The sequence below is a fragment of the Pollicipes pollicipes genome, unplaced genomic scaffold, assembly GCF_011947565.3.
Source record: "Pollicipes pollicipes isolate AB1234 unplaced genomic scaffold, Ppol_2.1 Scaffold_5724;HRSCAF=6776_pilon_pilon_pilon, whole genome shotgun sequence".
NCBI classification, from domain to species: Eukaryota; Metazoa; Arthropoda; class Thecostraca; order Pollicipedomorpha; family Pollicipedidae; genus Pollicipes; species Pollicipes pollicipes.
In genome coordinates this window covers 55,735,145-55,750,963 of record NW_023596746.1, presented here as the reverse complement: position 1 = coordinate 55,750,963, position 15,819 = coordinate 55,735,145, and the positions used below count along the sequence as shown (strand labels likewise).

The window sequence follows — 15,819 nt, the reverse complement described above, 5'->3', positions numbered from 1 at the left end:
TGACCTATGTGATATGGACATCAACTGTTGACACAAATGAGTCGTATACCACCCAACTCAATTGTGAGTTGCTGTGAGTTGTGAGCTTGTGTTTCTTCTTTAGTATTTGATATCACAGGCGTCATTTGGCTTCCCACCCGAGCGAAGTGCATTTAACCGGCCACCTGGGCGTGTATTAAGCTACGTAATCGTTAGACCATGAATAGGCTATGCGTCGATTACAAATCTGAGACTTTCCACCATGCTAACTTATGGACACCTGAAGGCATTGTCAGTCACAACTAAGTAAGGAGGATGAAATAGACGAAATCGTCTTCCTCAGCGCGCAAAAAAACCACATCCCACATGCACACGCACACGCACACGCACACGCACACGCACACGCACACGCACAGCACACGCACACGCGCGCAACACACACACGCACGACACACGCACACGACGATGCACGCACGCACGCAAACACGCATGCACGACACACGCATGCACGCACACACGCATGCACGCACGCACGCACGCATGCACGCATGCACGCACGCACGCAAACACACTCCGTCTCCCCTGCCGTTTCTGTTCTCTTCATAGAACGTTCAGCTTTCACTAGTCTACTGCGTGAAACCAAACAGGAGAGACGAAACGTTGCGAGAGCTAGACCATCCACGCACATTTTTTACCCTTTTACCCAACTCTTCACATGGCTCAGTATGGGGTCGATCGGGAGCGAACACATGATCCCAAGAACGGGCGGTCCAGACGCGCAACTTGTTTGCGGCGGAGGTGCACAACAAAATGTTTTCATTAAACACTTATGTTAGCGCAACGCACGCATACAACATTTGTCTCATGGTATAAAAACATCAACGCGCGTACGCGATTTACTTATATTTATGTGTCTGTATCAAGTTGTCTAGTGTTAGCATGTAGTAACGAAGATATTGATGTAATGAATAGTATAAGGTAGGGGCAAGCGCCGCCGGGGCCAGCGAGCGCGTAAGTCCCTATTGCTGATGTTGATGCAAAAACGGAGCCCCAGACTCGCTAACCCGAGTTTCTTGCCGTTTGCTATCACAACAAACGCCACCATTTTTGGGCGTTTTATCAAATACCTGAATCGATATGTCTTCGATTTTCTGATCTTGAGGTGGCACAGTGAACGCGACCACACCTTTGCTGTCAGACGTGACGTTCAGACAGACCGGATCGGCAGAAGACCTGCAAAAGTACAGTCGTGCAGAGTTAGAGAGCATCACTTCCCGAGTTACTGGGAACTTCCCAGTCATTGGGGACTACACTCGTTTAACATGCGTCCGGGTGGCCAATGACAGCGACGCGCTTCGGGTCGGGGAAGGTGTCAAGATAACCCTTGACATCTCCAAGAGCAAGTAATCTATGGATACTAAATATACAGTAGGGATGGGTAGACCAATATGTGACTCACTCGTGTTGGGTTTTAGGGTCGTAACTTTTGAGTCAGAGAGCTCAAATAAATTTAAGCACCAGCTCGGCGTCAAAAGGGCCCACAGACATTCTCATGAAACTACCTTTAACCTAGATTCATTTCTTAAGCAAAGGTGCCTGGTGTTAATTTCAGGTCAGTAACTTTATTTGACCTTCAGAAAGTCACGGTAACCAACTACAAAGTTGTGAGTCTTGAAGGTTACAAAGCAGCAAGTATAACGCCGAAAGGCGTGCTATTAACAACAGTAGGTCGATGGGGACCATTTTAGGCCAGTGATATCTGTTCTTTATAAAGTCCAAATAAGAGGCTTGCTGGTGTTTCTGTGAGCAAGAAATTCAAAATAAGCGTGAAAAACACATTGACTAAAAAGCAAGCCCTCAAGTTCGGCTCAAAAGCTCCGTAGACAGCTGTACATCATTCAAACCTGACACATGGTCATTGAAATTTGTCAAGATCTTAAATAATATTTCTAATTGTCCAATAAACCCTCTCAAGGATGTATGGATTTCGTTAACAGTCTGTAATCGCATACATACATAGTTGATAACAATTCACTAGGAGTTGCCTTCACTGACACAAATGGCTTGAATTTAAACTGTCAGAGGTCAACGACCTTACATGATACATTAATTCCATTATCACAAACTGTCGGCTATTGAATTGTCCCACAGCTAGACGCAGTAAAGCAAATCTACGAAGCGCGGTTTGGAGGTCATTCTGGAAAAAAATCTTCGGGGGAGGAGTTAGATTATCCCCACCCAAGCGCGTGTTTAAGTATGTTGTCTATAATCTGTATATCGGAATATGCCTATGACCAGGACTGCCGGTCAGCTCAAATTTCACAAAGATCGGGGTAACCAGTTTACTTTCTTATGTCTGCCATTTACATAGATAACTATTATTTCAGCGACGGCCAGGTTTTAAGCTAGCTACGATCCTGGCTTTGCGTCAGCCCATTGTCACATGCCAAGTTCTTCTTGGGACGTCGAAGCTCGGTTATTTCAGCACAAGAACTCATAATGTTAAAGCACCAGTGCATTTCTGCTGGTCAATCTCATAAAATTGGGTGAGAACAAAGACCGAAGACACTCACTTCATGGCGAATCCGAGGTCTGTCGTCGTCCGGTGGGTCTCAAAACACAGCCGAACCAGCTCACCGGGAGCTGGTGTGTTGTCCGGGTGGCGCACCGTGATCTGAATGTGGCGGCGGACGCAGCTGAGTTAAAGACGGAGCCAAGCACCTCCAGCTACACTCGACACAGCTGAGTTAAGGACGGAGCCAAGCACCTCCAGCTACACTTGACACAGCTGAGTTAAAGACGGAGCCAAGCACCTCCAGCTACACTCGACACAGCTGAGTTAAAGACGGAGCCAAGCACCTCCAGCTACACTCGACACGGCTGAGTTAAAGACGGAGCCAAGCACCTCCAGCTACACTCGACACAGCTGAGTTAAAGACGGAGCCAAGCACCCTCCAGCTACACTTGACACAGTTGAGTCAAAGACGGAGCCAAGCACCTCCAGCTACACTCGACACAGCTGAGTTAAGGACGGAGCCAAGCACCTCCAGCCACACTCGACACAGCTGAGTTAAAGACGGAGCCAAGCATCTCCAGCTACACTCGACACAGCTGAGTTAAAGACGGAGCCAAGCACCTCCAGCTACACTCGACACAGCTGAGTTAAGGACGGAGCCAAGCACCTCCAGCTACACTCGACACAGCTGAGTTAAAGACGGAGCCAAGCAGCTCCAGCTACACTCGACACAGCTGAGTTAAAGACGGAGCCAAGCACCTCAGGCTACACTTGACACAGCTGAGTTAAAGACGGAGCCAAGCACCTCCAGCTACACTTGACACAGCTGAGTTAAAGACGGAGCCAAGCAGCTCCAGCTACACTCAACACAGCTGAGTTAAAGACGGAGCCAAGCACCTCCAGCTACACTCGTCACAGCTGAGTTAAAGATGGAGCTACTCACCTCCAGCTACACTCGACACAGCTGAGTTAAAGACGGAGCCAAGCACCTCCAGCTACACTCGACACAGCTGAGTTAGAGATGGAGCTAAGCACCTCCAGCTACACTTGATGCAGCGATGTTGGAGAAGGAGCCAAGCATCTCTAGCTACACTTGACACAGCCGAGTTAGAAACGGAGTCAAGCACCTCTAGCTACAGTTGACACAGCTGCGTTAGTGACGAAGCCAGGCGCCTTTAGCTACACTTGACGCATCTAACTTAGAAACGAGGCCATGCATCTCTAGCTACACTCGTTACAGCTGAGTTAGAGACGGAGCCAAGCGCCTCCAGCTACACTCGACACAGTTGAGTTAAAGACGGAGCCAAGCACCTCCAGCTACACTTGACACAGCTATATTAGGGAACGGGCCAAGCACCTTCAGCTACACTTGACACAGCGGAGTAAGAAACGGAGCCAAGTATCTCTAGCTACACTTGACACAACGGAGTTAGAAATAGAGCCAGGCACATCCAGCTACACTTGACGCAGCCACTCGGCAGCAGAGCACCAGGACACACATACTTGGTGTACCGACAGACAAGCTCTGTTATCTTTGGGTGGTGCAGCACGCTTAGTAGGATTCCTCCAGGCTGGTGCATCCGTGCGCATGAGAGTTTGGCTGCTGCGGTGTTTAGCGTACGTTGATCTACACAATCCCCAGGAGGGGAGGAGCTGACCCAGCGTAAAGTCGCCAGATCCCATGTTGGCCACTGGAATACTTGTGATTAGCAGGAGACCCAACGTGCTTCACGTCAGCATTGATACACTTGCGGTATCTGATCACCATGCCGTGTCCGAATGTAATGCAGGCTTCAGGGGTCGCCACCTCACAACCAGATAAAAGCACCAAAAGTGCAATTCTGCAAGTAGTCCCATGGTACTCTATCAGGCATTTGCACGTTACGAGCACGTTGCGTTTGAAAACAGAGGGGATATTAGGAGAAAGGTAAAGAAAAAAAAAGAATTTAAAATAAAAGTGTTATTTCTGACTAACCATTTTTTATCATGCTCATTCCAAATTCCGAAGAAGCTGGCCTTCAAAAGAATTTGCTCTCATCTCACCGACAACGAAATCCTTTCTAAGAAACTACGCGGGCCCACAAACACGCACCCTAAATTCAGGTGTTATATCTCACGCACCAACGTCAATGAGCGTTGAACGGGAAAGAGACTGTAACGCTTGTGTAATTGATCATCTCCAATCCTTATTTATCAACATCCAGCATGCTTGTCTTGCGAAACACAAAACTAAATGCGTCACCACCTACATTTGCATGGCTCGTCTCAGCTAGAAGCTTAGCGACCGGGACCAATTGTTCGCGTCGGCGCAAGTCCTTCAGAGTCAAATCTATCTCTGCTCGCTGCCTTCAGGCAAAATACAGAAATGCCATTTTCCACGCGGATGATGCCTCTTTGCATTTCTCCCAAACACAAATCAGCGAGAATCCACACTTCCTTTACGCCACGACCCCGATGCCTTCCAACAAATTGGCGCTTAGCCCGTTTGGCACGTACCTGATCGGTGAAGGGAAGTCCTGGCTTGAAATATTTGCTTCTCTGGTTTTCAGTGTCCAACTTCAGCTCTTGGTACTCAACGGTGAACGTTTTGGTGCTGTTAATCGTGACGTCAGTGCCGTCCTCTGTTACTTCGGCGGTGACCTTGAAACTGCGGGTTTTGGATCCGAAGCCGAGGTCTCTGCTACTGATATGGAACACGGGACAGTCGTCCTCGGAAATCTGCCGAATTGTGTACTGTGTTCAGACGGAGCCGCACCAGTCGGCGGCCGTTTGGGGGACGTTTCCGCCTGCGTCACGGTTTCGACAGGTGACAAACGAAGATTGTATGGCAGTGCAGGTATGCAGTGCATATTGTGGCATCCATGCATATCCTCCGGCATTACAACAGAAACAAATAAGAAGTACCACGTTATGAATTCATTTAGCGGCGTAAGGTACCAGCCGTTTCGAAAAAAATGGATTGCTAACGTTGAAAAACACTGCTAACGGTTAAAAGCACTGATTGCTGAAGTTGAAGAACACTGATCGCCAACGTTGAAAAAGCTCATTGGTTACGTGCTTGTCAGTGAAAATGGGATTTTTTCAAACACATGATCAGCATGTCCTGCCTAAAAATGATGGAAAGATGGCATTTCTGAACTTCCTGAACAGTCTGAGGCACGGGTATCCATTTGTATTATTTTCGGTGCGCTACTGCCCCTCGCTGTCCGATCTCCCCCCCCCCCCCCCCCCCCTTTCCAGGTGAGTTTGCCCCGTCCCACCTTCTGGAGCCAAAGCACTGGCAGGGCATTGCAAATACGGAATCCAAATTACCTGTATTTTAGTAGAAGCTAACTGTTTTACATGCAAAAAGAGCAAGGAAAATGTCTGGCTGCAGAAAGTTACGTTCTTTTGTCGATACGATGCCATGTGTTACTGGAAATTACAACACACCGGTCAAACGTTGGCACAGAAAATTGTGAGCAAATGTTTAGCCGGCAGCAGCAAAAGAACCGCTGAAACACGCTGACCTCCATTTAACCTCTAAATAATCTCCAAAACAGCGCCAGCCCTGTCAAACACGCTTAACACGAGTGCGATGTTGCAGCCCGCAGCCCGCCTTACGGCTACCAGCCGGGGATTTCCGAGGCAGCCTTTAATGGTCGCACACGCCAGCTTACTCTATTTACTCCGAAAGCCGTAAATGCCCCAACAACGTCTGAAGCCACGGAACGTCGGCCCTGCATCGATTACCGAGGCGTGATTTCGGTGGTCGCTGCTGAACAAAATGATAATGGTGCCCAACGAGAATATCTGTCACCGAGGTAAAGCGAGGAAACGTATTAGGCCAGTGCTGTATGTTTTTATTCAATTGGGTATAAATCCAAACTCCATTACGGCGAGAGGAAAGTAGATCAAACCTGGGGCGAAACCAATTTTTGTGTATTTAAGGCTAGGGTTTCTCTGCTCAGCTCCCTAACCTATTTTGCGAAAATGCACCCCTTTGGTGTAGGCTTAACGACCGTGATACGTGACGGGTTCGCCACCAACTTACTCAAGCGCCAGGTCTGAAATTCAGCGCGCATTTCCCAAGCAGGGACAAGGCCAGGGCCTGCGACTTACATCGGTCGGGGCCACTGTGTCGATCTTGAGAACACAGTGCATAACAAAGGTCATGTATGGTAAGGAATCCAGAACCGGCCTAGGGCAGTGTTCGAAGGAGCCTCGCAGAGGGGTCTTCGATCAAGTGCCGGATTAGAAGGTACAAGTGGCTGGCTGTAGGTCACACTAAGGACACAGGTTTGTAGGGCAGATCCATTTACGGCATTATCATGGACCCTCAAATGTCCGTCGGAAAAGCCTTTACACCGTTTGGGAACACCCAAGGCCAATACGGGCGTCTATTTCGGTCCGAGACTAACAACAGCCAACAGTCGGCCTCATGTTGGTCTAAGCGCTGGGACCCATTTACCAAGTAAAGACAAGTCCGGTGGCGGCGAGTCGCCTTGGTCGGGAGCGGGACCCTTGTAACAATATGTCGTGTCGGTCAGGAGACCACAGTGTCTGACAGATGGTCCCATGTTCGCAACAGGCCCGAGTCGGACACGGCAACATTTGACGGACATGAATAGAGATTAGAAACCGAATGCTAGAGAGCCTTTTGTTGGGGAGGTCTGTCAGTAAAAGTGGATATGATAATGTTCAATGAGAGTTGGGCGATCCTTAACGACCCTTAACGACCCTTAAGTGCACTTAGGCTCCTATCCTCTGGGATTCTTGCGCGGAAAATGGTAAGGGGTTGTCTAAGCATTAAATAAGGATGATCAAAATGAGGTCGAAAATGAACGTCAAAAATGAAAAGGACGTTCATCCAGGGGTAACACATTGTGTCATTTCGGATTTCTTGAGCCACCCTGGCCACAATGCTGATTTTGAAGGAATGTTCCACATCTCAAGATATTAAAGCAAGTATCAGATATGATGCAATCAATTCACTTAAACCTACTGACATGTTTTTAAGTGAAAAAGACTGCTCTAGATGGCAACATTTCTCGCTTTCGTAGATATGCCTCTCCATGCGTCATTATTTGATTACGTCATGAAAGTTTGCATGACGTTGAGATGGTGTCAAGTAGCTGTGCAAGATTGCCACTCTAGCACTCACATAAAGAACTCCAACCCGCCAAAAGACGGCAGAAGCGGAGCGGAAGATGTTCGCTTAGCCAAATATGGTTATGCGCTCATGTTTTGGGCCTCCCTCGTAGCGTTTCTGCACAGTTACACGAGAGTTTAAAACGTATACTTGCGTTTACATACTTGGTTATGGCGCCATTCTCAAGTTATTCAGTCAGAAACATCATTTCCGTAATAGCCAGCGACCATGCATAATTTCTTACATTACGCAGCAAAGAACGCAACTCATGGTTGGAACTGGCACAGCTTGCTCATTACTGAATGGGAGCACACTGACGTCTGTCAGAACTGTAAATCGTGCTCCTGGACGTCAGATCTGGATGGTTCTACAAAAATATTGTTATCAGCCTTAAACGTATCAAGACCTGTGATATGGCAAAATTTGAATGATGTTATTGTTGCATGCATGCATACCTGAGTGGCCTTGAAGTAATATGCACAAAACAGTCTGCACATCTTCGGACGGGTGTGTATCCCACACACTTGAAAGTTTAAAGTTTTGCAGGGACTGTTCCACATTTTGTCAGGTTTTGAACTAAATTAATCATTTTGAAGAGCGTTTTGTGCAGTTTACAGCCCTGCCCATCTTAAAAATTGAGCCCCCTAGTTTCTGAGCTGCACGCTCGCGAGGATGGAGAGACTATTTCGGGTAAAATATTGCAATGTCAACGTCGCATTCATGACGTCATAACAACGTTATTTAAATCCTGCTATTCCATAAGCCATGCGGTGATCAAGGCCAAAAATATATAATGTTCGAGTCGTTCATATTTGGCGTTCGTGAGCACGATTTCCACGGCAACGACCGCCAGTGGGGTCTCAATCAACGCTGTGCAAGGTAAAAAGACATATTTAAACAATGACATATCGAGCATATTTACTAAACAGGACAAAAATGGTGTTGTCTAGAGCAGTCTTTTCTTCTTAAAGATACACTAACAGTCATAGCTGAGCTTGTTTTCATTACATCCCATGCCTCCTCAAATATCTTCAAACGTGGAACATTGCCTTTAAAAGGAGTAACAATGACGCATTTAGGAGTATATTTACTGAACAGAGAAATTGTGATCTCTAAAGCAGTCCTTCTCACTAAATAGTATGCATTTTACTATAAGTGAGCCTATTTCATCATATCTGATGCATGCTTCAATATCTCAACTTTGGAGCATTCCCTTTAGGAAGGTAAGGGCTGTAACTGCACCAAATGATCTTCAAAAATGCTCTTTCGGTTCAAAACCCCCATACAAATGGCAAACATTGCCTTTAATCCCCTTCAATACTATACTGAACCCATCGCCCCCAATGCACATAAGCGAAAAAGGAAACACTGGGCCAATGAAATGCAGCTGGTGTCTAAGCTGCCGGTATAGTAGGCGCTAAACGCATCAAGAGACATCAAACATCAACAACATAAAAAGGTTGGAACCGATCAAATATTTATTTCAGCTTAATCTTGATATTAGGACCGGAAATTAAACTAGCCGATGTCCAGAGAAAAATCAGAATTTTAGCGTAGGTTAGGTCAGCTTTGTTGGCTCAGCCCATATCCTATTCTAGAGCGTCTTACCCCTGCGTGCATCCTTGATCCGAGAAAACATGTGGAACAATTTTAAAAAGAACTCTGAGCTTGCGTACTCGCAGTACTAGAAGGAAGAAAACCACTGGCCACAGTTGCAGTTTCCATGCAACCGAGCGGTGTTAGTAGGACAACAACGGATGGCGGGCACCTGACGCTCGAGAACAGCCGTTGTGAAATAATGCTCCCGAAAGTCTTTCTAAATGAATTTGTGCCGGTCAAAAATTAGACCAGGGCGTCAGTTTCACATGTCAAGTGTTGAGAATGTCTTCTGAGGTGATAAAAAACTTAAGGAACAAGAAAAAGCGGTTCTATGCTTATTTGTCTCATTCCGCCATCAAATTCCGTCGCCGATTTGCAGTTGTGTGGATGCTCATACGTTCCTATCATAAATATATAAGTTGCACAGGTGAAACCTGCTCCCAATTACCTTCTGAAAGTTCGAATTGGCATCTTAAAGCGTTCAAAAGTACTTCTTTCAGATACAATGCCGTTTTCGTCCGCTCACTGGCTGCCGCCCAATATAGGCAGAGACCGACGCCGCGGGGCCTACGGAGACTGCAACGCCGGGCCTCGGGGGTTTGTTCTAAAGTTTGAGACCTCGCGCTGTCAAAGCCATGCTATGTCACTCTTCTACTATTCCATTCTGAGCGAAGGTCGAAGATTCCAAGACGCCCTTGGTCACTGCCGTCTCAGAGTGAGCCCAATTAGCAACGCTTTTACAAACAACCTGCTTGCAGGCGGCATTAATATTATGGTCGTTTCATTCGCCATACATACGAGCTGAAGCGGGTTAGAGTGGCTTTCCCTCAGTGGCACACCAGCTTGGAACAGGGTCTCCCTGAATTACAGCTGGCTCGCAGTCGTGTGAGATGAAGCGAGCGGGGAAAGGCATTATGAAGGGGAAAACACGTCTCAAAGCGTTGTGGGGAAAGGTAGAGAACCATTTTCTGAAATTATGCTTGGAGGAGTGCTTACGCTTTGCTTGATGTAAAGTGAAATGTATATGGCTCATCAATGATTTTCGTTTTTAAATGTCGAGGGACTTCATGTACACGGTACACAATGCCGGACATATTGTGAACAATATTTTCGTGAATGCACAAAAATGCACACAAAAAGTTTAAGACAGGGAATGGTAAATTGTACGCATAGTTTACCTTTCAGTTCACAAGAGCGAGATGCAACTGCGCTCTTTGAGCTCCACAAAACAAGTGCGTTTATACAAAACTGATGCGAACTGCTAGGCTTGCATACGTGATTGATGTGGCTTCTCGTAGAAGGTTAAAAAAGATGTGGTAAGTGTAGTTTGAATCCATATATATATATATATATATATATATATATATATATATATATATATATATATAATATATATATATATATATATATATATATATATATATACGTATGTATATGTACGTATGTGTATTTTTTGGATAGCCAGAAACCAGAGCGTACGCCGACTTTGCTCGGGAAGGGGGGTGAAACGTGAGTGTCAATTTCTCAAGGTCCCAAGTACCTTGAGAAATTGACACCCACGGCCTGAATGACAGATTTGCGCAAATTGCCAATTTCGAGCAAGATGCATTTTAACTGATCGGGCCTAATCTCACGTCGAGGGGTGCAACAACAGGTGAGAAGGCTGAGAAAGCTCTTTCAAGCATTGGAAAATGACTTAAAAGAGCCTGCCACCCATCCCAAACAATATTGCCGAGACCTCCTTGGCGATCCCTGGTAGCAAGATGTTTCTGATCCCAAGATGTTCCTGCGGATCCAAAAGATTTTCTTAGGGATTCCGAATGCCTTCTTGGGGATCCCCATTAGCTTAAAGAGGTGGACAAGGCAACGGGCTCCGGAAGTTATCAATGAGTTCACATTTAGTGCTAGGTGCACACTTGTACTTACGAGTCCGTCCTTGATATGCTTGCTTTGGGAGTAATGCAAGTCAGATGTGACACGAATCGTTGCCTTTCCTTGCACCGGCTTGCCGTAGGTGTACCTAGAATTGGTTGCAGTAGTTTTACATCGAACCTAAAGTGCATAACTTCCGAAAGGCACTTGTAGTTCAGGGACTAACAAAGGCATGTATCTACAGACAGCACAGCCGTAGAACGAAATAATCGCCATTTTGGATGTTTGTAAACGTAGGCGCCCATGTCACCACACATACACCTCACACTAGTGCGGTATGGATCAGCAACCGTTTCAGTGGGTCATCGGCACAGTAATCACAAGGGGTAAGCGAGCACGCTTGACGCGAATATCCACCCGTCAACGGCGTCCACAATACATCTCGGAACATAACACTTTGGCACCCACCTTCCGCACACCTTCAACGTCACTTCTTCGGCGTCACCCAGAATGAATGGGGGACCCTGGATGTTGACCTCGAACCTGGGCAGCACAAACTCCTTGACCTTGAATGTCTTTTTCACCTTACGCCCGCCGCTTGTCGCCACGTGTATGTTCCATTCACCCTGCAAACAACGAGACGGGGAATAGACAGGCTTTCGGGCCACCAGCCAGACGGTACAGGAGATCCCCCGTGGTGATCTACCGACAGATTGTTACGCACTGAGCAGCCTTGCATGCTAATCCTGCAGTGACTGCATGGCCTATCCGAGGGATAAAGCGTTTTGAGCCAAGCTGGAAGCAACCGAACCAAATTGCCAAATGTGGCACGCTTTTAGCATGTTTGACTGAAGTATTTGAGTAAAGATATCGATAGCCTTCACATCCTTGAAAGTGTAAGCTAAATAGGCCATAAGCTCTTTGTTTTTCTGCAATTAGTATGGATGTTAGCAATGTTTTTAGTTTGCATGTACTTATGAAAACAAATGTCAGACCTTCAGTATACCAGGATAAGTGAAAGGTGCCAAAAATTCAGCGGGATGTTTTGCGAAAGCAGTAATTGTTTATCCGCTAAAGCACCTTTGTTGGTTAAACCCACGTCTTCGGATTCACTCATCCGTGGCTGGGGCGGCTTCGAGCCGCTTTGAGCGCTCGCTATGTGCCCCTGACTGGCGAGGCATGCAGCCGGCAGCAGGGGCTGCGCTTAAGGTCAGGTGACGTCAGAGGGTAGGACGGACTGTGCCGAGCACTACTGCACGGTAACGCCACAAAATCATGTCACTGACCTGAAATTTGCCTGTTGGAGGGTAGGGTGGCTGCCACTCCCCTAGCTCTCCCAGTCCTACAGGTGACACATGGCTGAAGACAGAACACCGCTTACACCTGTAATTTCACGATTGCTTAAAAGCCATCCCACTCGACGACATGTTTTGTTATGGCATAATGTCTGGCAGGGAGCATCAAGCATTATTGTTCCGGTCGCGTGCGCTCTTGACCCTGTATTTGGGACGTCCAGCTTTCTGGCCTTAGTTACATATCAGCAGAAGCTGAACTTCAGTGCCAGATAAAGTCTATAGAATCCACCAACCCCGCGAAGACTTCTGAACTTTCAAGCTCAAACTTGGTATATATTTGCTATGGACCGGTAGAAACCGAACGTGCATATTAACGTAATCACTCAGAACACGCGGCCTTTGAAGACCGCTGCTTCCGCGCGGAAGTCTACGCCTCTGTACGCTGATCGAGCACATATACTATGCTGATCTCATCCATGTTTCAGAAACATAAGTCATGTAAGCGACAAAATGACAATACCTAATGCATGATATTTTGCTCCACTATATGGGCATGCCTCGCATAGATCATTAACCAGGCTTTGTGCAGTCATATCTACGCGAGCACAACAAAAGTGTGGAAACTTGCGCGGCTTGTGTGGCATTTAGAAATTAATCACATTATGTGAATTGTTCTGAAACTGTATGTACTTTTGGGCTGCGACGCATGTAACGCACGTAACGCACGTGTAATGTAACGCATGTAACGCATGTCTCAGCTAAGAGTTTCATCTATCGAAGTATCTAGCCAATATCACATGTTTTAACTAGAGTGCAATTGTTATCTGGGATGTCTGATCTTCTAATTTAGCATTTGACTTAGCTTCAACACTATGGCCTCAGGTGCGATGGGTTTTATTGTATACAGCAATCGGCGATATCGATAGCCGCATTAGCTCGCTGAGCTAACATCATCTATATCCACTTAGCCCATCACAACCAAAAACCAATGCCAAAAACCAATAGGTATAAACAGGAACAGGATCTGATATTTTTAAGTGGCCACGTTTATAACATCACAATGCGAGGAAATCGCTCAGAACACTCCGACAATAATTTGTTGGGGCAACGCTATGGATTCAACACGAAAGAATTCTAACAGATATAAGTGGGCGAAAAGAAAGATGTGGTCCGCTCCGTTTATTTCTGGCTCAGCCCGTAACCGACAGGCGAGAGGGTAATCACGGCTGGCACTTTGTGTATATAAGGAGCGTCTTTGGCTCAGCCCCTCCCCCCCCCCCCCCACATATTAGCCCCGCGCCTGAAAGTCAGGTCTCCAACTGCACCAGCCACACTGGTCCACGCACACTTCCACACACCCATACACCCACGCACGCACACGCACACGCACACGCACACGCACACGCACACGTACACGCACACGCACACGCACACACACACGCACACGCACATGCACACACACACACACACACACACACACACACACACACACACACACACACACACACACACACACACACACACACACACACACACACACACACACACACACACACACACACACACACACACACACACACACACACACACACACACACACATACACACACACACACACACACACACACACACACACACACACACACACACACACACACACACACACACACACACACACACACACACACACACACACACTCTCACACACACACACACGCGCGCGCGCGCACACACTGGGTTCTTGGTAAGCTGCATCACCAGCTGCAATACTCACCACACTGTGTTCATCGACCAGCTGCGAGTCCAGCTGGCTGCATCACTCACCACACTGTGTTCACCGGCCAGCTGCGACTCCAGCTGCACCAATTACCACACTGTGTTCATCGGCGAGCTGCAACTCCAGCTGCACCAATCACGACACTGTGTTCATCGGCCAGCTGCATCTCCAGCTGCACCACTCACCTGGCTGGGTTCATCGGCCAGCTGCATCTCCAGCTGCGCCACTCACCAGACTGGACTCCTCGGTCCGCAGTAACCCCGGTTGCACCACTCACCAGACTGGGTTCCTCGGCCAGCTGCATCTCCAGCTGCACCAGCCCGCTCTGACCAGTCACATCTGTCCACTGCGCCACCCTCGTCCCGGCCGGCGATTCGATGTAAATCTGCGGCAACTGAAGACAGTGGGAAGAGAGAGTCAGCTCGACCAACTGGCTGCGCGACCGACGGACACTTGGATAGCATAGTGGGACATGACACCAATAACGCACGTCTAGGGGATGCGTAATTTAGAATAGCGTGACCTAACTATCGTCACTCATTAACGGGATTACAAAACAAAAAACTGTGTAGCACCGCCCGTATAGGGACAAAGCGCAAAGACCATCGAGTAGATGGGTATAAGGCCGCGATGCAACGCCGTTTCTAAACTGCGTTACTTCTCTCATGGTATCATATGGCACGTTGCCAAAAGTTTCCTCACGAGGTATAAATGTAAAATTCGCTTTCAGGTTTAGAAGCCTAAAAGACATTCTTGTAAATATCACGGCATCTGTTGCAAGCATTTCGGCTCAGCTGGAGAGCTGGCAGTACGGCCCTTTTTTCCATCCCCTTGCCTACATCCCTGGCCGTTGGTGTTTATGTTACTTTTCAACACGCGCGAGACCGCTGTCCGAGTTGTCTAGACCGCCATCGCAGCGCATGGTTCTCTTCGAGGTGCACACGTGATAGCGTGCCATGCGGAAGATCAGTGGGATGCAAAGTCACGTGATTGGTCAAACAAAAAAAGCGGCTTGAACGGCTTGAGCCGTTTGAGCCAAGCTTGCAGACGGTTGTTGCAGAAGCAAGACACCGACCATTGTGTATTTTTTTTCTATTGCCTTGGCACCGATGTAGGACCCAAATTTCTGTCAAATACACTGCAACGAATTGAAACTTGTTCCCATGTCACACTCATAATATATTTATTTGTCCAATGCCAAAATGAAGCATCGTTTTGGATCTATAATTTCTTTAAAGAGAAGACTACACCTTTGTTGGAGGCTTTGAATTGAAATTGACCTATTGAAGATTAGCCAGTACAGTTGACAACCCTGCCCCTTTAAGACCTAAACCTCTCTAGTTTCCGAGCTACGCGAGCGATACTGACCTGAGCGTTGACAGCCGTTTACCATTTCTTGCCATCGATATGGATGCAAGTAACGGATTTTTCCGTGACGACAATGCACCGTAGGCCTAATGATGCTGGCAAATACGCGAACCTGGCTAGCGAATGTCAAGAGCGTCACCACGTAGCTGTCATCCGTTCTTTTTCTACGACGCGCCTTAAAATGTGGCTCCCGCTGATCCAGCACGCACCACGAGCTTGAACGGTGCAAGCTGTTGCTTGTTTATAATTACTTTTCGAACAGCACGATTGACCAACAGATTAT

The 15,819-nt window shown here is 47.3% G+C and overlaps 1 protein-coding gene across 1 annotated transcript in view; it reads right to left on the bottom strand.

Annotated features, from left to right (window-relative positions):
- The window catches only part of LOC119103238 (pregnancy zone protein-like), a 66,109-nt gene that overhangs the window by 39,128 nt on the left and 11,162 nt on the right, over positions 1-15,819 (bottom strand). The window contains 6 exon segments of the mRNA XM_037226680.1: positions 1,107-1,212; positions 2,553-2,653; positions 4,991-5,212; positions 11,151-11,244; positions 11,565-11,722; positions 14,446-14,562. Of these exon segments, the coding sequence (XP_037082575.1) occupies positions 1,107-1,212; positions 2,553-2,653; positions 4,991-5,212; positions 11,151-11,244; positions 11,565-11,722; positions 14,446-14,562 (798 nt within the window).